At 41.9% G+C, this 22,654-nt stretch overlaps 2 protein-coding genes across 2 annotated transcripts in view; both read right to left on the reverse strand.

Moving 5' to 3' along the window:
• Position 1: 1 nt before the first annotated feature.
• Positions 2-7,970, reverse strand: telo2 (TEL2, telomere maintenance 2, homolog (S. cerevisiae)). The gene is made up of 21 exons (XM_061094990.1): positions 7,671-7,970; positions 7,079-7,419; positions 6,258-6,535; positions 6,088-6,156; positions 5,369-5,516; positions 5,160-5,262; positions 5,002-5,070; positions 4,777-4,918; positions 4,517-4,653; positions 4,178-4,266; positions 3,674-3,772; positions 3,480-3,568; positions 3,294-3,385; positions 3,089-3,205; positions 2,919-2,990; positions 2,640-2,810; positions 2,453-2,544; positions 2,262-2,361; positions 1,893-1,957; positions 1,616-1,731; positions 2-482 (listed from the first exon to the last, which is right to left on the reverse strand). The coding sequence occupies exons 2-21, from the start codon at positions 7,417-7,419 to the stop codon at positions 361-363; spliced, it is 2,511 nt and encodes an 836-aa protein (XP_060950973.1). The 5' UTR covers positions 7,671-7,970; the 3' UTR covers positions 2-360.
• Positions 7,971-9,123: 1,153 nt separating this feature from the next.
• The window catches only part of rab11fip3 (RAB11 family interacting protein 3 (class II)), a 30,315-nt gene continuing 16,784 nt past the window's right edge, over positions 9,124-22,654 (reverse strand). The window contains exons 5-13 of the mRNA XM_061094587.1: positions 19,338-19,538; positions 15,209-15,244; positions 14,971-15,064; positions 14,549-14,793; positions 13,999-14,080; positions 13,745-13,882; positions 13,430-13,585; positions 12,984-13,124; positions 9,124-12,887 (exon numbers count right to left, since the gene is read on the reverse strand). Of these exons, the coding sequence (XP_060950570.1) occupies positions 12,774-12,887; positions 12,984-13,124; positions 13,430-13,585; positions 13,745-13,882; positions 13,999-14,080; positions 14,549-14,793; positions 14,971-15,064; positions 15,209-15,244; positions 19,338-19,538 (1,207 nt within the window). The 3' untranslated portion in view covers positions 9,124-12,773. The remainder of the gene's footprint in view (positions 12,888-12,983; positions 13,125-13,429; positions 13,586-13,744; positions 13,883-13,998; positions 14,081-14,548; positions 14,794-14,970; positions 15,065-15,208; positions 15,245-19,337; positions 19,539-22,654) is intronic.

The raw sequence follows: 22,654 nt of genomic DNA on the forward strand, positions 1-22,654 counted from the left end.
ACTTTCTCATACTGACGGGTTTTTTTTAACTTTCAAACAATGTTGGTCCACATCCCAAATAACAAGAATATCACAACCAGTCCATGACAAGCCTCTGTAAAAGGAGACAACCAAGTGCCAATGTGAGCAGGAAGTTGCTCGAAAAAGATAATGCGGCTCTCAAGGAGCTGGTGGGGGAGCTCCAACCAAATCCACCAAGGACGAGCTTCTCCAGAAGAGAAGAGGAGGCAGGGCAGGGAGTCCTGATTCCACAGCCTGGGCAAGCTTTGTGAGGCAGAGGGATAGAAAGAGGGAAGGTACAGTCCACCCCCCCCCACCCACATCAAGGAGACATTTTATTGTTCATTCCTGATGCTGTGATCATGATTCCAGACTAATTGCTTGTGGATCTTGAAGCTGCTTCTTCAGGCTTTTATCCAGCAGCACCAGACTCTGTATAGCCAGACTGCGGCAGTCTGCATCCGGGTCTCCTTCGGCCACGTCTGTCAACACAAACAACATAAATAACAGGGTTAATTTAATACTAATGTCAATCCCGTCTGATAGGAGGGAATATCAAAGTCCCAGAATTACTTACACTTCCCCATAATTGAAGATGATTTGAAGGTGCCAAGAAGAGAAATACACTCAATATCTCACGTTATCTCTCAAACTACTGAGACTTTCCCACTGTACTGTACTGCGATCAATTCTGACCATGGGGTTTGTAGACTACAAATCCAAAAGATGCATTCCCGCCAAAACATTTCTCTTGGGAAAAGAGATTAGTAGCGCCAAATGAATGTTTACATATTTTAAGTCTACCTAAACTTTTAAAGACCTTACATTGTATATTTTAATGTATCTAAAACTTTTAAGGGCTAAAGTTCAGATTATATTACAAGAATGTGTGGAAGCCCTAAAATAAGGATCAATAGTGGGAACCAAAAAATGTTTACATCTCAAGAACTAAAACTCTAATTCTGTCATTTTCTTTGCAAAGTTAACAATACTACATGTCCCTCCTACCAATGTGAAACTACTTTTATCCTCAGAGGGTTTGAAAAGGAACTAAATCCAGCTGATGATGAGCCAATCACGTCACAGGGAGTCTGCGTACAGGACATCCTGGTTCCTCATCTTCTTCCCAGAAATGTTCAGTCCAGCTGTGTGTGTGTGTGTGTGTGTGTGTGTGTGTGTGTGTGTGTGTGTGTGTGTGTGTGTGTGTGTGTGTGTGTGTGTGTGTGTGTGTGTGTGTGTGCGTGCGTGCGTGCGTGCGTGCGTGCGTGCGTGCGTGCGTGCGTGCGTGTGTGTGTGGATATGAGTAATTCAGTGGACATCCTGACAGGATGACATTATGCAGGTGCAAGTCCATTTATAAGAACCATGCGTTTTATGGTTGATCTATTTTAAGTAACATGTAAACTACATTTTATTAATATATAAACTCTGAATTCAACACTAACTTTCAAAATTGTCATCCTGTAAAAACTGAGAAAGATCGAATGTATTTTAAAATACTTTTACTTTATAAATACAGACTAATGAAATGTATTGCCCATAATCTGCTCATTTCTATATCCACGTTCCATTAAGAAAAAGACAGATTTCTTTGTCACCAGCAGTTTTTTCTTACCTGCCAGCCAGGTCCTGGTCTCAAACAGCTGATCGCTGAGGTCCAACAGCAGGTTTTGACTGGGCATGCTCAGAAACACAGAGCAGACAGCGAAGAGGACACCTCGTCTAACCACCCTTCAACACAGACACATTTCAGGTTTAAGCTCAGACTGAAATAAGATAATAAAACAGCATGTGAGTGCAGCATCTCGAGTGTATTAGGATTAATACGCTACAGTGTTGTTAATGGCTACTGGTGTACATTGACAGAAAGAATGATTATACAGGATACTTACTGGTCAGCATGGTAACGCACTGCCCACACAAAGTCAAGCAAAGCACAACCCATCTGCGCAGCTACCTGAATGAGAGAAAACATACATGGTTACATTATTGTAATATTATAATGTATAAATATATTGAGATAAACACGATCACCCACAACAATCACAATATTTTGTCCTTTACCAATTAATACTATGAAACCTGATACAGGCCACAGATACACTGATCATAAAAAGCAATAACATACTATTCAGAAAACCGAAAAGCTAAAATTTCTAGACTAAAGCTCATCCAGCTGAGATACATAGATATCAAGCTCTAGTTATATATGATTAAACAGGTCATCGTAGCATGGATCGTTGTTAGTTGTTAAAAACTACCGGTGCGTTGACTGCCAGATGCACGAAGAGGCCCAAGGTGTGGATCAACCTTCCCAGCACCAGGTGGTCACTGCCCAACAGGTCAAAGGTCACCTGAGGCCTTGCAGAAAACAATTATATTTTAATATTTTTTTTAAATGCCAATACTTAAGCATGAAAATATGAATGTACAACTTAGTTAACACACTTACTTGTCATAATTCCTGAGTAGAGGAAAAAAGAAGTGTCCAGCAACAGGTGCATAACGGTTCGGAGTGGCCTTAGCAGGAGGTTGTGTGGCACCCTGTAGTTAATATGAGGAATCAATGGAAAGCTCAGGGGTCAGACTTCACTCAGTTACTGGAAAGGCAGATAACAATGTCTGTCTACTCCAAGTACCTTGCTGAGGCGTTTGGTTTTGCTCTGAATCCGCTGCTCCACTACCTGTCGCCAGTGGACAGGGTTGTCACCGGGGTAAGGAGTCAGATCAGCGAAGGCAGCAGAGCCTATGGATGGAACTCTTTTTTCAGTGATTGGTTTGGAGAGCTCCTGAGCGGCCAGAGCAAGGACCTAACAAGCCAAAGCAAGAGTAAGTACAACAACGCACTTGTAGCAGTAATCAAAAGATTGGTGAAAGTACACGCCAGTTATTAAAAGTAAAGAAGGCGTTACTTTTACCTCCAAGATATCCAGCCGCTGGCGAAGACTGTAGTTTAAGGAATAAAACTCTGCAGTCAAGTACTCCGTCACCTAGCAACAAGACAGAACAGATATTCAAAAATGGACTTCAGATCAAATACTTCTGATAGGAAGCTACACAGTGCTGAGAGTGAAGGGGAAGAACATACAGGGATAGAGTCAGTGGCAGCGAGAGCCACCATCGCTGCCTGTCTGAGCCTCAGGAAGCTATTAATGCTGTATTTATCCTCAATGTGAAGAAGAACTTTAGTCATCTTGACGCTGATCTGAAACAGAATAACAAATAAATAGGAATATCAATGTGAAATCACGGTTCCTTTTAGTGTTGTCATGGTTTTGGTCATGCAGTCTCACCTCTTTGGTGGCAAAGGCGTTCTTCTTCACCAGGCTCTCAGCAACTCTCAGACTGAGCTCCACACGCACAGGCTCCTCAGATGATATTAAAGCTGGATGGGTTGAGAGTTGAGGAAATAAGTCTCAAAACATTCTAAAACCACTGCATCACTTTAAGTGGAAGAAATAATATCTGTGAAGCCGTACTTTCCAGACAGTCTCGTAGGTAGCGTGGCGGCGCCGCTTTACACATGTCTTGATCTCCAGACATATCGTAGGGAGTCAGCTCATCGTCACTTGAACGAGAAAATACTCGAGGTCAGAAATACAGCAAAGTAATCGCTTCATTACAAACAACAAACGGCCAAAACTTTAAACAGTTTTGCTTTACTTATACTCACCTATCCAAGTCAGAGTCCTGGTCTGTCTTTGATGACTGAGGCTCTGATGTATTCTGAGTAGATGGAGTCACTTCACTTGTCTCTTCTGGAGGATCCACTCTGCAGATGACAGATCACATTAAGTCAAAGCCCAAAGAGAAAAAGGGACATGGTTTTATTTGATTTGGCCAATTGTATCTTAAAGCAATGAGATTACTAGATGCTCGGATTGTCTACACTGTTTTTTACAACACTATAAAACTCAACATTAAGTTAAAATAGTTCTTACTTTTTTATTTACATTAAAACTATAAATTATCATTCCCACGATGCAGTACAAGTTGAATTTCAGGTGAGTAATCTTAAAAATGTTTAAACTGATGGTTTAATTTCAAATTCCCCCCCTTATTTATGAGACAAAACTTAAAGGTTACTAGTTGTACTGTACGTTTTCTGGAGCTTTCCCCAAATAGAATGCAGCAAATTTCTGTTCATGTCTGAGTCACAGTGATGTAGAACACCTACCCATGTACAGGTAGAGGCTCTGGTTCGTCACTAGTGATGGTGGGAGTCATTAGAGAAAGCAGCTCACGAGTTTCCTCGTCCTGATCGTACTACAACACAAGGGAACACAAAGTCAGAGACAGGTCTTATAAAGGCATTTCAGTCAAGTCACTGATCAAATGTTTTGAATATGTCACTGTTTGAGGGATAAAGCAAAGATAATGCAACATTATGTGGTTCTTTAGATTCTGTGGGAGAAAGTAGGAGTGCTTGCTTTGATGCAGCGGATGTTTCTAATTCAAATGCAGCCCTGGTTATATGCTACATCATTGTTTTGTGCTAATGTCAAATCAACTGTACCTCAAATTTGAGCTTGGTTCCATGGATATCCATGCGAGCGCTCAGGCACTCCCCCACCACCATGCCCACACGCCGGATTTGCACCACATTGCTGTCCAGGTGGCTCTGCATGCCACCGAGCATACACTGAAGCAGTTCTGAGGAAAGAGGCACGCAGCAGCAAATGGAGAGATCAGTGAAGCAACAACCTCTTTCTGTTTGTGTGAACGTATTACTGCTGCTGCTACATCTTGTGTTTCAGGTGATGCCTGATCGCGTACCTGAACGTAGCTCCAGTAGCTCAGAGTCTCTCATCAGGTTCACACTCAGCAGTAAGGCCTTGCTCACATACATCTGCTGCTCGAGAGGCGTGTGTTTCACTGCACTGGGGTTAGCCCAGGCCTGGGACACCGACCGCAACACCTGACAAACAAACACATATACATTAAAAATGTTCTATACATGCATATTATTAAGCTGATGAACATACTATACTGTACACTCACCTGTATGAGCAGTGGCCTTCGCTCTCTGTCTGCTGCGAGGTAACCCAAAACAATTCTCAAGACTTTAGTCTGGGGGAAAGAACAATTATATGTCACATGATACTGTGTTTATAGAATGCACATATGATTTCTTATCACGCTGTTAGCAAACATCTTACCTCATATTTATACTGTAGTAAGAGCAATTTATGAGTGATGACGAACTCAGCCTTTTTATTCTTCAACACTAGATTCCCAATTATCCGTCCAAAAGCTTCAGGCCTGAAATGAGGAGGAAAGAGACTTGGATCAGTACAAGCCAGAAGAACTGCTGGCTGTTGAAATACACATGAGTGTCCCAGCCTGAGTGAGACTATAACCAGCTTACCCCCTGACAGCCTGCACCAGTCCGGTGAGCACACTCTCTATCCATCGCTGTGGAACGTTCTCCAGCAGCTTCCAGCAAACCCTCTGCCACACCATGTCCGAGTGTGTGCAGGCGGACAGCCGAGGAGCCAGAACTGCCAGGAACACATCTGTGGAGAGAAAAAAACGCAAACCAGAGAAGAACATAAGGGATTGTGTGGCAATAAATAATCAGAGGTCCAATATTTTCGATGAGAAAACCATCATTCAATAAACTACAAGAGACAGGAATCGTTTGGTATGACTAAACTGATTATTTAACCATAATCAGGTGTCAACATCCATGAAATTTAATAACATGGATGCTAGTTATGCCTATCAAACTTCATCAAGATTGTCTATTACACTTTCAAAGAATATTGGCTTCAATTAATGATTATTTCTCATTTCTTATAATTATTTATTACATTAACTGCTTAATTCTCAAAAAATTGCATTACAGTTCTCCTGAGCTCAAGGTGACATATTCCAAACCCCCAATATATATGTAATAATATTATATGAAATACACAAAAATTGTAAAAAAAGAAATGGCTTGGACAAATACTATGCTCGGAGTTGCCAGAATATGTAAGTAAAGTTGATAAATTGTTAAAATTTTTTGTTGTATTCATAGATTGTATTTTTGGTACATATATTATTACCGTGATTAGAACTTTTCTTTATGTAGTTAAAACTCACCGCTGTGCCCCTGGATACACACTTTTCCTAGTGTCTGAGCCACGAAAGTTAAGGAGCAGTCTGTGCCATCTGTCACACACAAACAATTACAGTTACAGTTTATCCACAAACACAATGCATCTTTACAAGATCTCTGATTGTTGTTAAGCGCCAATAAGGCGTTCTCTCACCTTTCAGAGCCTGGCAGGTCCGCTCCAGGGCAGTGAGCATCTCTGTGGCAAGTAGCGGGTAGTACTGCTGAGGAAGAAAGAGTGGCTTGTTGTTGCGTTGCAGCTTGTTGGCCGTGAGGTCCGGCAGCGCCACGATGCGCCCCAGCAGTGTCTCCCGGAGCTGGGGGGAGTCAGAGGGAGCCGTCTCCAGACAGTGCGACCAGAGCAGGTCGGCGAGGCGTCCACGCTGGAGGAACTTCTCAGTGATGCTAACCAGGTGGTCCAGATTGGTGCTGGGACTGCATGGTAGGGATGGGGGGAAAAATCGATTCAGTTACAAATCGCGATTCTTGTGAATGACGATTTTAAAACGTTGTGCTGCCTCCCAAATCGATTTTTTTTTTTTTTTAAAACATATTTATTGGTTTATGTGGGGGGGGGGGGGGATATATGGGAGGGAGCAACATCACCCCAGAGCATGTTGGCCACTAGCTTTGTATCGCCTACATGCAAACAACAATAGCCTACTTTTTGTTTATTTCAAAGTTTATATTTTAAGTTAACTTTTATTCATTCTATTTAATTTACCTTTTATTTATTGTTTAAAAGTAGCCTAAGTGGCATACATTTCTTAATCTCTAAGTTTGTGTGCAGTTGACAGGGGCTATAGCCCACAGAATCACCCACAGAATCGCAATACATATCATATCGCCACCTAAGTATCGTGATAGTATCGTATCGGGAGGTCCCTGCCGATTCCCGTCCCTACTGCATGGACAACATAGTTATTGTGGAATCGACCAATGATCAAATATGTGTCTCTCTCTTCCAGCAGTTCTCACCTCAGAGCTGTTATTCCCTCCATCAGCACCAACAGAGCCTGCTCCGGCGGCCCCTGGAGAAACAGGCCGTCCCACAGGTCTGTGCGCTGGGCTGCTGGGAGGCTGTGCACCCAGTCGGCCTGGATGTTGCTGACCAGGCACTGGAGGGTGCGAGTGTAGTGAGCTCTCCTGAACTCCGCCCGCTGAGCTGAGCCGGTCCTGCTCTCTGATCCCTCGTCCAGGTGAGAGTGGAGCGTTTGAAGAGCAGCAACAATGTCTTTGTCGTCTGTGGATGTGGCGAGTGTGCGGAAACACTGGGCCACCACCACACGGACCTCGGTGTCAGGGGGGAGTGAGTCCATCTGGGAGAAGAAAATAACAGCAAAGGGACATTTAAAAACAGCACACAGAAGAAACTAGCTGATCAAAAATAGCTGTAAATTAAGAAACATGATTCAACAATAATAGATAACTCAAATTATTATAACTCACAATTGAATAGCTAGCTCAAAACACAGCACACATATGAGACTAACAGTTCATAGATAAATCTGTGAGTTATAGTGATGAACCGTTAGCATGTTTGTCATGAAGCTGCTTATAGCATCGTTACCTTTTGGACCTTCACTGGTGCAATGAAGAATTACGTTCAGTATAATTTTAGGTGAACTCTCCCTTTTATCCTGTAGCTGACGGTAATAACGTTTTAAAACATAATTCGTCAATGAAAATAATCTAAAAGCACATTCCTACACGTCTTGGCGAATAACTGAGGGCCTGTCGTTAGCATTTGTATCAGACGATATATATATTTATATTATTTACAGTCGCTGTGAGAGTCAAACTTTTCTTTTCGATGTAAAATGCTCGGTTGCGTCTGTGACGTCTTGGTGTGACATGTTGTCCCCGCTGTGTCGCTTGGTCCTCTGGCGTCCTCCGTCAAAATACGTCCGTGGTGAGGAAAGAGCAGACGTAAAATGGTTCCGGGTACAGAAGTTCCCTGTGTGGCGTTCAAGAAGACAAAGTTTTTGTAACATTTCGTTATGTTCGTTGTGTTTCCCAATTGTTCAATCTTATATAAGGTAATGACTTCAAATAATATGCAACTTTAAAAAAGAATCATAAGCCAGTCAATAATCTTAATAGTTGAATAATATTTTTGGAAATGACTGATATTTTTACAATTTTATGCTAAATCATGCAAATTGTGAATTCAACCAATATCAATCACTTTTATTCCCATCTTTCTCAGAAATATTTATTTTATAAATAATATTGTATTCAACAGCAACTCAATTCAATTGCTTTGCACATATCCATAATTAGGGCCCGAGCACCGACAGGCACTGACGGGCACTGACAGACAGTGAGGCCCTATTGAAATTGTATTAACTTGTTTTTATACAATGCAACAGCTCATTAGCTCAAGTGGTAACAAATACCTGGTTTGAATCATTAATAATACAAAATAATATTTTTGTAAAAGATATATTGGCAATAAGGGAATGGAATATTCAGTTGGTAACTCAATAGTTACCAACTGAATATTGACAAGTAAAAAATTAACAAATACAAAATAAGTATTGTACACCTGTACTCACATTGTAACAAATATAAGACACGTATGCTTCAGTCCTTCAATCTAGCTGTTGCAGGAGGTTACATAATATAATGTTGATAATAATTTATAAAAAGGACAAGGAGTGGTTGAGTACTCATGCAGGTGGAGCTGAAAGGTAGCAGGCAGATATCTGTTGAGGGATAAGGTTTAACAAACCTGCTGAGGGAGGCTGAACACCTCCGGGCTCTGACTGTAGTTCAAACAGTTCTGTCATTATCAGATTGGTGGTCAGCTTGCTTACACATGAATCAGAAATAGTAACATCACTGGAAATGACTGTGAGATCTTGCCTTGTACATTTGAAATTGTCTGTCAAATTAATTGTACGGTTGAAATTGCTCATTTGTTTAATGTGAAAAGCTCCAGGATCTACACAGTCCATGCACACAGCAGACAAACAGTCAAATGTAAACTTGACTTGTAAAAAACGACACAACAAACAGAGTGCTTTTATTCCATTTATTTTTCTAATCTTACTTTCACTGTTAACCTTTAAATTTTCTCTTTTTACAATGACTGAAATTCTATTTCCCCAGTAACAATTAGGATTAGATCGGGAACTTCAAAAATAATATACAGCTGTAACCAATACCTTTATAATTTATACATTTATTTTTCGAAAATAGGAATAAATTTAACTTTCATAATTTCTCTTTTCTACAATGATTCTCTTTTTATCTTCCCAAGCCATGCACTACTGTAGTAGTGATGTTTGTGCCTTGAGCAAACTTTCTTTGGACACTGGAAGTGACTGTAAGAGAGAGAGAGAGAAAAGAAAAGTCCACAAAAAAAAAGAAAAATGACAATTCATATTTACAGTTTAGGTTTTCATTGTTATAATTTAACGAACTGACAGTCGTGTGGTCAGTGCTTTTCCCCGGGCTCATCATCAGGTTAGTTTAGAGGCAAAGTTTGAGACACAGAGGCACAGTGTTTGGACTAGCAGGCAAGTTTCTTTTTTAGAGCAAGCTGAGTGTCTGTCAATTTGTGATTGATTAGAACAAGTGTTACCAAAAGTGTGATCACGGACCCTGATAGATTAAATGATCAGTTTAAGCTCAAACATCTCGTCTTTGGTCATTTTTGAAAGCGATAGAGAGAAACTGGATCTGGTTAAAGTGCAGTCCCCTTCAGCTCTGCTCAAAGGGAATGGTTTTATCAGCCTGTGCTCTCATCTGATGTCAAGTTAGTCTGCTGCCAGTTGTCCTCAAACTATCTGTCAAAAGCTGACAATAAAATATGAAGCAGGGAGAAGAATAACTGCGATATAGTCTGCTGTGATCAGGTGTCCACGTGTTTCCTCTTCGAGAAGCACAAAAGATTCATTACTCTAACAAAATGAAGCGTTAAACGTGAACCTCCAAGTGCACTACAAGGCAGGAAGCTGAAATCAGCGCGCCTGGATATGAGGTTTTTCAGTGTCATGTGCAGATATCACAAAGTCTCACAACCGACAACTCCACTGATGGGATATTATAGCATATGATTTGTCAGTCAAAACATAGGTCAAACAACGGAATCAGAGAAGTACAATAAAAATCGATTTCCATGCAGTGCCTGACTCCGTCTGGGAAGACAACAGTAGAAACTGCATACTCTGCCATTTGTCAAAAAAAAAAAAAAAATACCCTGATGAGGTCAAAGCTGCATCAGCGCAACGGAAGAGTGCGACGACCTCGACAAACGACCTTTCAAGAGCAGGTCACGTTCAAGCCTTTTCATTCGATGGAGACGATAACACTTCAAAACGTGTCTCTTAATTCAATAAATTCTCCCACAGAATAGCTCACCATGAGTTAGTGATCTCCCCTTGTGAAATTCAAAAAATGTACAAATATATTCTCGGCGGAACAGATCAGAGTCGTGAGTTGTGTTTGTGTCGAATGATGAATAAATATCTGCGGGTGATTTTAAAAGGAGAGAGAAAAATAAACAGATACTGTACACGCTACATGCTAGAGAAGAATACAGGCAGCTGTCTCTCAGCATTAGACAAGAAGAAGAAATGTTCTTTCCTCTTCTGGCTATAAAAATACCTAGAATCTAGAATGAGTGTAGAAAAACTTTACATGTACAAGTAATTTACATCCAAGGCCATTTTTTCTCAAGGGAGTGGCAGGTGAAGAGGAGAAGTGAGAGAGGATTCCGTAGGTGAAAAGGGTGGAAAATAGGAATTCCTTTTTTAGCATACTGGTGCTGAACGCCATACTGTTTGGACAAAAACCACCTCCGAGGTGATAACTCCGTCAAGATATCTGGTGGGTGAATCCGACACTTAGTGTCCAGTTTCTGTGTCAGAAAGAAACGTCCAGAAGAATCGAGGCCGCTCAAGCACGGCGTCACTCCAAATATGCAGATGATGCTTGAGCAGAGGAGGAAATAAAGAAGCAGGTTTGTTTTACCTGCTTTGCATTAATGTCAACGTTCTCGTCAAGGATTATTACTCCACAAGTCCGCCTGTCTTTTCAATACTAAGCAGATCAGGTCCGAAAAACAACAAAACTGGCCGATAGTCAGGGAAAAAGCTCATATGAAGACTGTAAAAATAGGATTCGAGTGAAAACAGATTTTTGTAGTATTCTCTAATATTTCCAACATGGCATTATGAATAGTGTGATGGGCTTTCTTTTTCTCCTGCAGCACACCCACCAGCCCCTTACTTTCTCTGGTGTGTCTGTAGCAACAAGTCCAACATTCTATCATCTTCACGCAGCCTCAAATATATTCAATTTGACATTTGATCCCTTCATAATAAAACATTTTTTTTTATCAACAATAAAGAAATCAAAAACAAAACTTAGTGCAAAGTACAACCTCCAGGATGTCAGCAGTTTTCAGTCACGCGTTACATTTTTACTGACAATAAACCGCTTGTGCAGCAAAGACCGGAAAATTAAAAAAAAACATTGGTAACCTGAATGCTCTCCGTCGCTTTCACTCAACAAGACAACACTGGGATCAGGTGGGCTGAGAAAACTTTAACTACAACTCCCAGAATCACTCAGCAGTTTCCCTTCATGCTAAATTCAAGTGTTTGCAGAGTTTTATAAAGTGATGAGGTGGTAAGATTATGTCAGTTACAGTCGTTATAGATTTAGTGACATAGGTTTTTGTGCCAGGGAGTGACGGGGAGACGTAGTCAATTTTCCACATGAAGCTCACAGCCCACCTGAGCTCCGGGACCCTGTTTCATTGTAAAAGATAAATGAGACGATGAAGCACATTATAAAACCACCGCGTTCCTTCATTTGGGAGAGTTTCAAGAACGACTGGGCCATTCTCGTTATGCTTCTCGTGTCACCGAGCTTTTTCAAAACCTTTAAGTAACACAGAACACCTCAAACAAACACACACGATACCCTCGGGGATTTCTCTACCTCAACCCCTAGAAACTTCCCTCGCTTGGGTTCACTGGAAAGAGCTTGGGTGGACAGAACACAGTGTTATAGGGACTATTAGGCAGCACAGCAAGCTTTTAACGTTTTAACCACCAAACCTACTCGTCTCCTGATCAGAGCTTCATACGGCTTCCTCTCTTTGTGAAGAAAACACGACTCAGCCTGGATCAGGAGATCTCAGCCCACTGACTGAACTGAGGCGAGTATGGTGTGTTTAATTCATGTATCACCTTTCATTTAAGGCCTTTAAGTATAATTGTCCTGTTTGTTTGTTTTTTAGCTCAATCAAACATCAACACTGGTTCGGGGGGGAAGGGGGCAGGGTAGATTTCTTCTCTCATCACTAACCTCTCAAACATTCATTCGAATCAGGTCCCTCTAGCCAAATACATGGGAGTCACCAGAACCCAAGTGTTTTCAGGAGGGCAAACGCATTTACTCACAAATAAGAACAGACTTAAGGGATGTTTAACTCAAAATAGCTTATTTTTCCACTGACAGCCATGGACTTGATAAATTATTCATTTTTGAGGTGGGGGGGTGCTGGATGAATTGAGTGCGTTGTGGTATTATTTCTACCAAAACGACGTCCAAATATTTTTACATCCTCTCCGGGTAGTTCTCTTTCAGCAAAGTTTCCAGTATGTTTTAAACAGCCAGTGACCTCACTCCGAGTGGCCCTCAGGCTGTGTGGAGTCTATTTGACCTCCAGGATGAAGGGGTTGCACTCCATGATGGCCACGATGATTTTGTCGATGTAGTCCTGGAGTCTGTAGTTGATCTCCTCTTGTTTGTGGATAGCATCCATCAGCTAGAAAACAGAAAGACAGAAATCAGTGGAGATTATTCAAATAAAAGGGGAACCGGTCATGGATATGTTCATCCTGTTTGTTTTCTAATAACCTACCTCTGAGCGAGACACAGAGCTGATCTCAGCTGCCAGGGAGTCGGAGAAAGAGGCCGACATCAGGTTCTTGGCTCCCTGGATGCTCAGGTTGATGATCTGGCCGTTTAACTCGTCATTCTGATCCTTCAGGCTGCGGTTGTCCTGCAGAGGTGGAGGCAAATGGAACGCGTCACAAAACATTGAAGGCGAGATGCTACATCATTCTTCCATGTCAAAACCGAATAGTGATATAATGAGACAACATAACACGTGTAAAGAGGCATGGGACGATGGAACTTTACATTTATTTCTTTTCTCTCTATAAAATTGTTTTAACTGCGTCATATATTGTATAGAATCTGTTATTTTTAACTTGTATGCACCAACCAATTAGCACTCTTAATGTCATTGTGTTTTCTACAATTAAATGACAATGAAGGCTTTCTATTCTATTCTTGGGATATTACCTGTTTGAGTCGTCTGATCTCTTGCTCCAGTTCGGCCTCGCGGGTGCGGGACTGGTACTCCTGCAGCCCTGCACCAGGTGTGCGCCCTCTTTTCGCTTCAGCTTCCAACTTGTACAACTGTAGATGCTCCAGCTGTTTACGTAGATCTTCAATTAGCTGTGGCAGAGACACACAAGGAGACGTCAGTTGGTTGAGTCATTAGGAATCATAATGTGAGGGGTAAAGGGCAAAGGCACAGTCACTGTGTAACTAGACTATATTTGAATATTTTTTCCGGCATGTTGTTTATTTTGCAAATAGAGGAACCAGCCCAACCTCTTGCGTGCACTCCTTCTCCTTGTGGCTCTGGTGGCGCTCGTGGCTCAGCTTGTCACCCATCTTCCTGCGGGACTCCGTCTCATCTTGCAGTCTGTCGGACATGGCTTCCGTCTCATCCTGTAGCTTCCTCTTCTCCTGGAAAAACAAAGAAGGTGTGGATGAGGAGGAGCCATCCATGTAACCTATGAGAACAACTGTAGTAGGAGCCTAAAATAAAGACAAACCATGAGATGAGATATTACTGCACTTACCTCCTCTAGTCTCTCAATGTTTGCTCGTAGACAAGGAACACAGGACCGAAGCTCACTGTTCTCCTCATCCAGCTGTTGCAGCCTAATATACAAAAACATAAATCTTAGCTACAGTGCAACTACTGATATATCTGAAACCGTTTGTTAAAGGTTGACAATATTCCCAAAAAAACAGCTTAGGATCAGTGGCAGGTAATTGCCAGAGGGTGGCAGTATGGAGGCCTTACTCCTCCAACAACCAGTTAGTCAAGCTCTGGCATCACAATCAGAAATGGGTTTTCAAGGCATCATTAAATCAAACACATCAACAAGCAAAACCTTAACACATTTAAAGGAGAAACTTACATTTTAAAAACGTCAAAATGGCTGATAATGACAGGATTGTTTTGTATGGTATTCATACAGAGGGACAGAATTGTATTTAATAAACCATGTGGCACAGGCAAAGAATGGCACTTGATTTATGTACAATGAATGAATATGTTTTTAAAAAATTTCTTTGCCTCTAAAGACATAGTGCAAACATTCAGATCGCCTCTCAAGTGCCCACCTGGCCTGCAGGTTTTCCTCCTCCAGCCCTCCTTCCCTCTCCAGCTTGCTCAGCGCCTCCTTGTGGCGACGGGTCTCTTGCTGTAGCTGCTCGTCCGCATGGACCTCCTGCTCCTTCAGTTGCTCCTCCAGGGCGTTGGCCCGGTGCACTAGATGAAGGTTCTCCTGGCGCAGCCGCGTGTGCTGCTCCCCCGAGGCCTCCGACTCCTTCTCCAGCTCGGCCACTCGACGCTCGAGGAGGAGCACCTGGGAAAGGTAGACATTTCATGGTTAGCGAAAGACAAATGAAAAGGTGTTATTAGGGTTCTCAACTACAATGTGTTGCAGCCAATGTGAAATTATCCTCCTGCATTTAACAGGTGAAAACTGTAATGTATGAATGTATGTAACCGGTGGGATTCATAGGCAGGTTCACTTTGTCACCTTGTCTGTGATGTCATTGTCAGCGAGCTCCAGGATGTCCCGCGTTAAGTCGCTCATGGTGTCCAGAGTCATGGAGCTGTTCTGGAGGAGATTTCTGTAAGTGGAGATTGAAAAAAACACTTAACTCCATGGAGCCAGTTCACATTTTATAAACTGTGGTTTTCTCACTGCATTCACATTTTATTCAAAGTATTCATATTGTGAGTATGACTGGAATCAGAGCAATTTTTTATTTTACCTTGCTACTTTCTTGCTGGACAGCCTCTTACCAGCACTGGATCGGGGAAATAGAACAACAGGAAAGATGGTCAGGAAGAGAAAAAGGATAGAGGAAAGAGATACCATCTCCTGATGGTCCTCTTATCCACCCCGAGCCCCTCTTGTGCTGGGTACTAGATTTATGACAAAACATCCTCTACAAAATGATCACATCACAGCAATCCAACACACACAACGTCTGATCTAGGATTAGTTTGACCTGTGACAGATTGAATCATACAAACTTCGAAAACTGTATCTCAATTTGGTGTTTGATAGATTTCATTTTTTTTATGCTAGTTATCTCATATTTTTAAGTTCTGATGTGACCTATGCCCTCGCTCAGATTTACATAAGGTGGTAAATAGATGAAATCGGATTTCACTGTTAATAACATTCAGTAATACAGCTAATGGTCAATAATCCTGGATCAGCAAGTTGTTCCAATAAAAGCTTTTTTTTTTTTTTTTTTTTAAAGCTTTACTCCACTACAAGCTGGCAACTTGGATAAAGTATGAAGGTAATGAAATGAAGATCCAAAAATACCTACATTACTTACCTGGGATACCCATAATTTATTATTTCTACAACATCCTTCAAACTAACTAACAGGTATAAATGATCTATTCATCTCAAAATGAACACTTTATTATGTATGGGTGACAAATCATAATTTATAAAGATGGAAACAATGGGAAGGAACCAGCATACACCATGTAAAAGGTGCAAAGTAGCCACTGAAATTCCTTAAGTGAGGTTTTCCATCAATAAATGCTAACACTGCAAAAACAGGGTGCAGATGATAAACAGACTGCGAAACAGTGTGATGTATGAAGGGCCTAAAACAACCCACAAAATACACCACAATGTGATAGCGTGAGAATGTGCAGTCCATAACAAAACACACACACACCATGTTGTTGCTACTTCAACATGCACGCATTATGAGAACACCTCTATAGAGCACTGCAAACACATTCACACAGGTTGGAATGGTTGCGGGTTGTGAATGATTTGTTACCTAGTCATCTCTAGGAAATTGAGGCGGGTGGAGAGGTCCTCGAGACGACTTATTTGTTTGTGACACTGGCTACAGAAAAAGTCCAGCGCTTCCTCCCTGAGGAAGCTCTGAAAGCGGTCAGGGAGAGGAGCAGGTGCGCTGGAAAGAGGAAAACAAGGAGGAAGAGGAGGAGGAAGTGGTGAGTGGCGGACAAGAAGGTGAGAAAGGTGTGGGGGGGGGGGGTGCACTGAGGTGGGAAAGGACACCTCTGAGGTCCTGGTCACACCTGGTCTAACATCGCTCGTAGGTGATTCAATGAGAAGTGGGAAGCTCCAAGTTTCAGTTCAGTCTCACTTCACCGCACGATGTGCAATTAAACACGTACGTCATTCAAACTAACAAATTATATTTTTAGCCAGTCTGACTATTCAGAGAGATCCATTGTCAATGTGTTTGTGTGAGTGTGAGAGGGAGAGAGAGCAGCGCCAGGAGGGGCTGAGTGACTCAATGCACTGGGCACAGCTTTTACAATTACATTATATTTTACTCATTTGAAAATAAACTAGGGCAGTGTCCATTGTACACACGTCTGTTTGTAATGTGTTGTTTGCTTGGCCTATGTTAATTCTAGCTGTAGCTTTTTTCTGAAACTTTAAAATCGACGTGCTGTAATTGGGCAGAACCGGCTGCAGGACAGGGTCCACAGAACCCTGAAGCTGCGCCACAGCTGCTGCACAAAACGGGAGAGTCAGTCGTCGATGCAGTTGTCGTGAACAAGCTGTTGTTGCAACAACGTCACTTATATTGATGAGTCCCAGCCTCCACTGGTACAGAGCGCTGTTTATTCAAAGTTTATAAATATTGAGTGTATCGCGTGTCCAAATCGCTTCAAATTCGACACTGCACTTCCCTGGGCCCTTGGATAAGGATGAATGGATAATTCAAGTTGTGGCGATGAGTGTTGATACTGTGCAGTAGCCACAAATAATTCAGTTTATGTGAAAAGCTGAGAGGTGTAAAACTACTTCTGGTTCATTATGAAACTGTAGCGAGTTGGAGGATCTCAGATGAGTGGGAGCTTCATCTTACGTGGCTCTGGATGCATTTGCCCACAGCGAAATGCGTCAAACACCACTTCTGAGTGATGGGAACTCAAATGCATCCTCATTGCGTTCACATCTGTATTTTGAGCTGTCCACTTATGATCGGATCACCTGAGACGGTTGTTAGTACCAGAGCCTGAAGGTGCGGGGAGTGTTAGTGAAATCCACAGCAGAGTTAGAAGGAGTAAAGTGTGAAGCCTTCGCTGGGAGGGAGACGTGAAACAGACTGTGCAGTGTGGTTGTGATGTGTTTTCAGGACAGTGTCAGGAAACAAAACATCCTAGAAGGAATGTGTTGATCTCGTCTAAGCTGATAAGATGTTTTCCCCCTGCTGCCAAACAGTCTCGTCTATTTATCCTTGGCGAGAGCTCAGATAACCAACAATATGCTCACTATTTCATTTTATATATGTATCAAAATAACTAATATAAAACAAAAATGCTTAGGTCATTGTTGGGAGTTTGTACCCTCTCCTCACACCACCTCTACCAGCTGCTTGCTCATTCAGGAAGGGGGTCAGGTCTGAATTATGCAACAAACTGGCACCGTGTTTTGTCTTAGTCAGCAGAAAACGCTGCATTACATGGCAAACATTGAGCGAGTGTCACTGAATGGTCATGTGCACTGTAGTACGGAACCATTTTATACAGGCAGCCTGGGGAATGACTGTTAAAGAAAGGCTGCAGCGATGTGTGTCTGTGCAGAAGAGAGGCAGCCTTCATGTGTGTGCGCTCACGCTGTTACATGTAGATGGGTAAATGAGCGGGTGTGTGTAGGCAGCGCTGCTACATGAGCCAACAGCGACTCGAAACCGTGACGCATTCACACCGAGTGGGTGAAGCTCGTGGGTGGAAAGTTTTTTTGTATGTCGTTTTTTCAATTTAACAAGTGAAAAGATTCCTGCTCAACTTGTATAAGATGTAATCCGTCACATAAAGCTTCAACTTTTATATAAATATAGCATCAAATGGCATCATCGTACCTCTGCCTATATTGTTGAATTTATTGGTGTCCATTTAATAATTTGTGACAGAACAAAAACCTACATGTGAGGATCATTGAAGTTAATATCCAAACATCATATTCTATATAATCCAGTAGTTGTTGCTATGTTAGCCTTCCTGTGATTTTAATAGTGACTCCTACAAAACAGTAGGTATAAACTTAAGGATGTACTTCAATGATCGGCTTATATCCATATTGTCAATGGGCTAAAAAAGGACTTGGCTTTAAAGTACTTACTGGCAAGAGAATCACAGAAATATCACCCAAGTGGGAATTATGAATTATCCGGCTTAGAGTCTTAGAAGAAAACAGAGGAGCAGGAGGAGGAGGGAGGAAAAAGGTGACTGGGAAAAAGGGCTTCACCACAAATGAACTGTGCTATAAAGAGGAGTGTGTTCGCTGTATTTTGGTGTTTGACAGACAACCCGTATCTGTACTGCCGCAGCACAAAGGCTGAGTTAAAATTACCCTTGAGTTTGAACTCAATGCAACAAAACATCTTCTGCCTGTCTTAGAACTCTTTGGTAACAGATTCCACCCTTCAAACATTTACTCTTACACCGTTTTAGAACAGAGTTTATCTACATTTTCAATATATCATTGCAACAGTGAGAGTAAGCCTGCAAATATGAAGATTGCATCTCGCCCTTCACCAAGAAAAGGAGGCAGATAAGGGTGGGAAGGCCGTCTCCAGATAGCTCTTTCAAAGTGTGACCTGAACAAAGTGTCTTTGTTCAAAGAGGAACATTTTCTCTGTAGAACGTACCGGGAGGCATTTGGGGCCTGGACAATGCAGCTGCTAATGTGTCTGTGTCAACTCTCTTATCAGGAAGGGGAGGATGAAAAGAAAGTTGTGATTTCACAGTGTGGTGTACATTTCATTAATGTTCACGTCAAATAAATAACCTTTGGGCTGACTAGTATTGAATGACAAAGCAATCGGAGTAGAAATGTCATTATTCATCACATCTTGACCCCGTGGAAGGAAGTCGGGCTCGTACCTGGGAGACAGAAGTGAGGAGCCATTGACCTGCTCCAGGGGCTGAGCGAGAGGCGAGTCACATTCCCCCTCGGTCCCCTCCACGCTGCTCTCCAGTAGCAGCTCTGAGGTATTGCTTTCACCGAAGTCCTCAAAGTGCTCCTCCTCTCCACTGATGACCGTCACTATAGAGTGGTTATGATGCTCAGAGTTAAGGGAAAACCTGAGGGACAAACAAGAATGGATTGCTGTGTTAGTGTGTGCCTGTGTTCACTTTTGTATACAACAACAGCGTATTTAACTTTAGGTCCGAGCCAAAAAAAAAAGGTTTGGAAGAGATAAAAATGAACGACCAACTGGGTATAAACAGACACAGAACCATCCATTTAAAAAACCCTCAAAGTTACCCAAACCAAACAAGTCTCATCTTCTGACTCCATTTCAAAAAATATGCAACAACCATTGTAACAAGCTGTAAAAAGGCTGGTTGATGGTTGGGGTGTTTGAACCAGAATCCAGGAAATGACTGGAGCCAACTGTAAATCCCACAACTATAATTAATCCTCCCCCCAGGAAGACCTACTATCTGGACAAGTTCAATGATCACTTGTCTTCAGAGGTAATCTGTTAATTCACATTAATCCCAAAGGCTGCCTTGGAAAACAAAATGGCTTGTGCCCCGCTGGTAAGGCAAAACCACGACTGACTGTGCTGGGACATAGGGCCATGACTTCAGCTTGCATAACTGGCTGGTTATCTTACACAACTGAACAGAAAGCTGTCGGGTGAATGTGGAAGTCTTTGGTGGGAAATTGATAGAGCAACAAAAGCTTCAACGCCTTGATCTTCATTTAACAGGAAAACTACACTTCCCTGCCGGCCAACAGGAAATACTAGATGTCTTCAGCACACACAGGATGAGGATGTTCAAATCAGCAGAAAAGTTTGCTTTCTCAGCACACCATGATGAACCCCGTGTTTGTTTACGAGAAAGAACACCATCAATCTGTCTGAAGCTAAACCATTGCTTTAATTTACACTGTGAAAACACAATATTCCAAACCATTACACAAAAATAAGCAGACTGAAATCGTTCAAAAACAACATTGCAGTTTCAGTCATGCCCTAAACATTAGCCTGAACTGGTTGAAGCCATGTTTTGAAGCCACTTACCCTTTACCCTGGCTCTTACAACTTGGCCCCATGTTGAGGTCCCCCACACAAATGGCCGGAGAAGAGCGAGAACGCATCTTTGAACGGCCTCCGCTGCCCTGGCGTGAACGCCGCGGAGCAACTGGAGCCAAAACCCCAGACAACCAGAGTGGAATCCTGAAGTTTCACAGGTTACACCGATTGAAAAACAAAAATGACACTCTCCAGAGTCTGATCTAACAAAACTAACAAAAAAACAGCCAAGTCTGTGGTCCTAATGAGTTGCCAATCTGCAGTGCCACATGACTGGTGGTGCATTTACCCAAAAGAATCGAGGCAGGTACCACAGAGGGTTGACTGTGAGTGGGTTAATCAGATTTGAGGCTAAGCAACGGCCAACAGACAGTCCTGTTGACCTTCCAAGGACCGAATGTGTGCGGGCACACAGGGGTAGGACAGATGAGGGTGGGGGAGGCTAATCCTGTTAGATTCTTAATCCCTAGTCCAGTACTTATTCTCCTACTCTGACTATGTCTTATGTGGCTCCAGGTTTCATTTAGCTAACCAGGCTGCAAAAAAACAACCTTGTTGAGCATCTTACCTTTTTTTGGACATTTACTTGCACTGAATGTTTAATCCCTCTAAATATTAGAGCCCGACTAATATGGATTTTTGGAGGGAGAAGCAGACTATGATATAGGGAGTAAAACATTTCTGATACCATTATATCTGCAGATATACATACGTACAAGGACTTCTTAGATGTCAATATCAAAGAAATGTAATTTAGGCTTGATATTTTATAATTTAACCATAAACTTACCATATAAACAAATACAACCAAACATTTAAACTTGTTTTTTTTTAATGTAAAATGTAAACATGAATACATCTTTTCTGCACCATTTACTCTGTAAAATAAAAAAATGTATAAACGTAAACACTGATACCAATGTATTGGCCGGGCTCTTGTAAACAGCATAGTGTTTTTGACCTGAACATTTAAATTATTAAATTAAACGTTTCTAGCTGGAGAAACATGACCATACTTTTTATATGAACTTGACTCGATTTACAGATGGACAAGATATTCACTGGCAGATAAGGTCAGTGACAAAAAGCTGTGCTTCCATTCTAGTAGGTGAGTCAGCATGAGATGTACAACTGAGTCGAAGGGAGACAAACAGATCAGCCCTTTTCCAAAGAGCAGAGAAAGGGAAGAACAACAACAAAAAAAAGAGCTAACTCAACACTTCCTGGAATTCAGTAATGGAATGGGAAGTTCCAAACACATCCATGTCAGGCAGACTGCTCCGATCCGTCATCGAGCCGGACAGACGGGTCACACAGTCAGCAGATAAGGTCTCACTGTTCTGCATTTCCTCCCTTGTGTTTGCCCTACATGCTATGTCAACACGAACACTCGTGCAGATACATGGGCTTCATCTGCAGCAGTTGCCCGACTTTAGATCAAATTGCTCAAACTGCAATGGCACACAGTAGGTTGCATACCCCCACCAAGGCCCAACAGACAACTTGAATTCAATTAAGCTGCATCCACCCAACTGCACACACTCGTGGACAGTGGTGTAAACATATCCTCCTTGGCAGAGGTTTCTCTGTTCGTTACTGGCCTCAACACTTTGCTCATCATTCCACTTATTGGAAAACAAACAGTTAACAAAGATCGTACTGTGTCTTTCACCATGTATTTAAAATTCCAGTGTCTCTACAGTATATTTTCCAAAACAGACAATACTAAAGCAACATTTTCTCAGCACTGTAGCAGTAATAAAATGATGATTTGGAAAAATCAATTTTCAAACAGCTCAATTCTTGCCCTTCTGTTTACCCTTGAGACCGTAACTATAATCGAAACCGGCTGCTCACTCAGTCCAGCATCACGTCTATGAGGGTTATTCTAACTTATCAAAATATACATGTACAGTCTTTATTCAAGTCAGTATGAATAAAATCTAACACTCCACCAAATCCATTCAAACACTTGAATCCAGTTCATTATTGATTTACTAACTACAAACGTGCGACACATTCCCACTGACAACAGAAAAAGACACTCTTCACACCGGCCCAGTTGCAAGACAGTAGTAACTTCAAGTTGGTAATACTGACATAAAAAATTATAACTGGGCATTGTTCAGTGCAAACACCAACTTCAATCCAAAA

The sequence above is a fragment of the Limanda limanda genome, chromosome 21, assembly GCF_963576545.1.
Source record: "Limanda limanda chromosome 21, fLimLim1.1, whole genome shotgun sequence".
Classification (NCBI taxonomy): Eukaryota; Metazoa; Chordata; class Actinopteri; order Pleuronectiformes; family Pleuronectidae; genus Limanda; species Limanda limanda.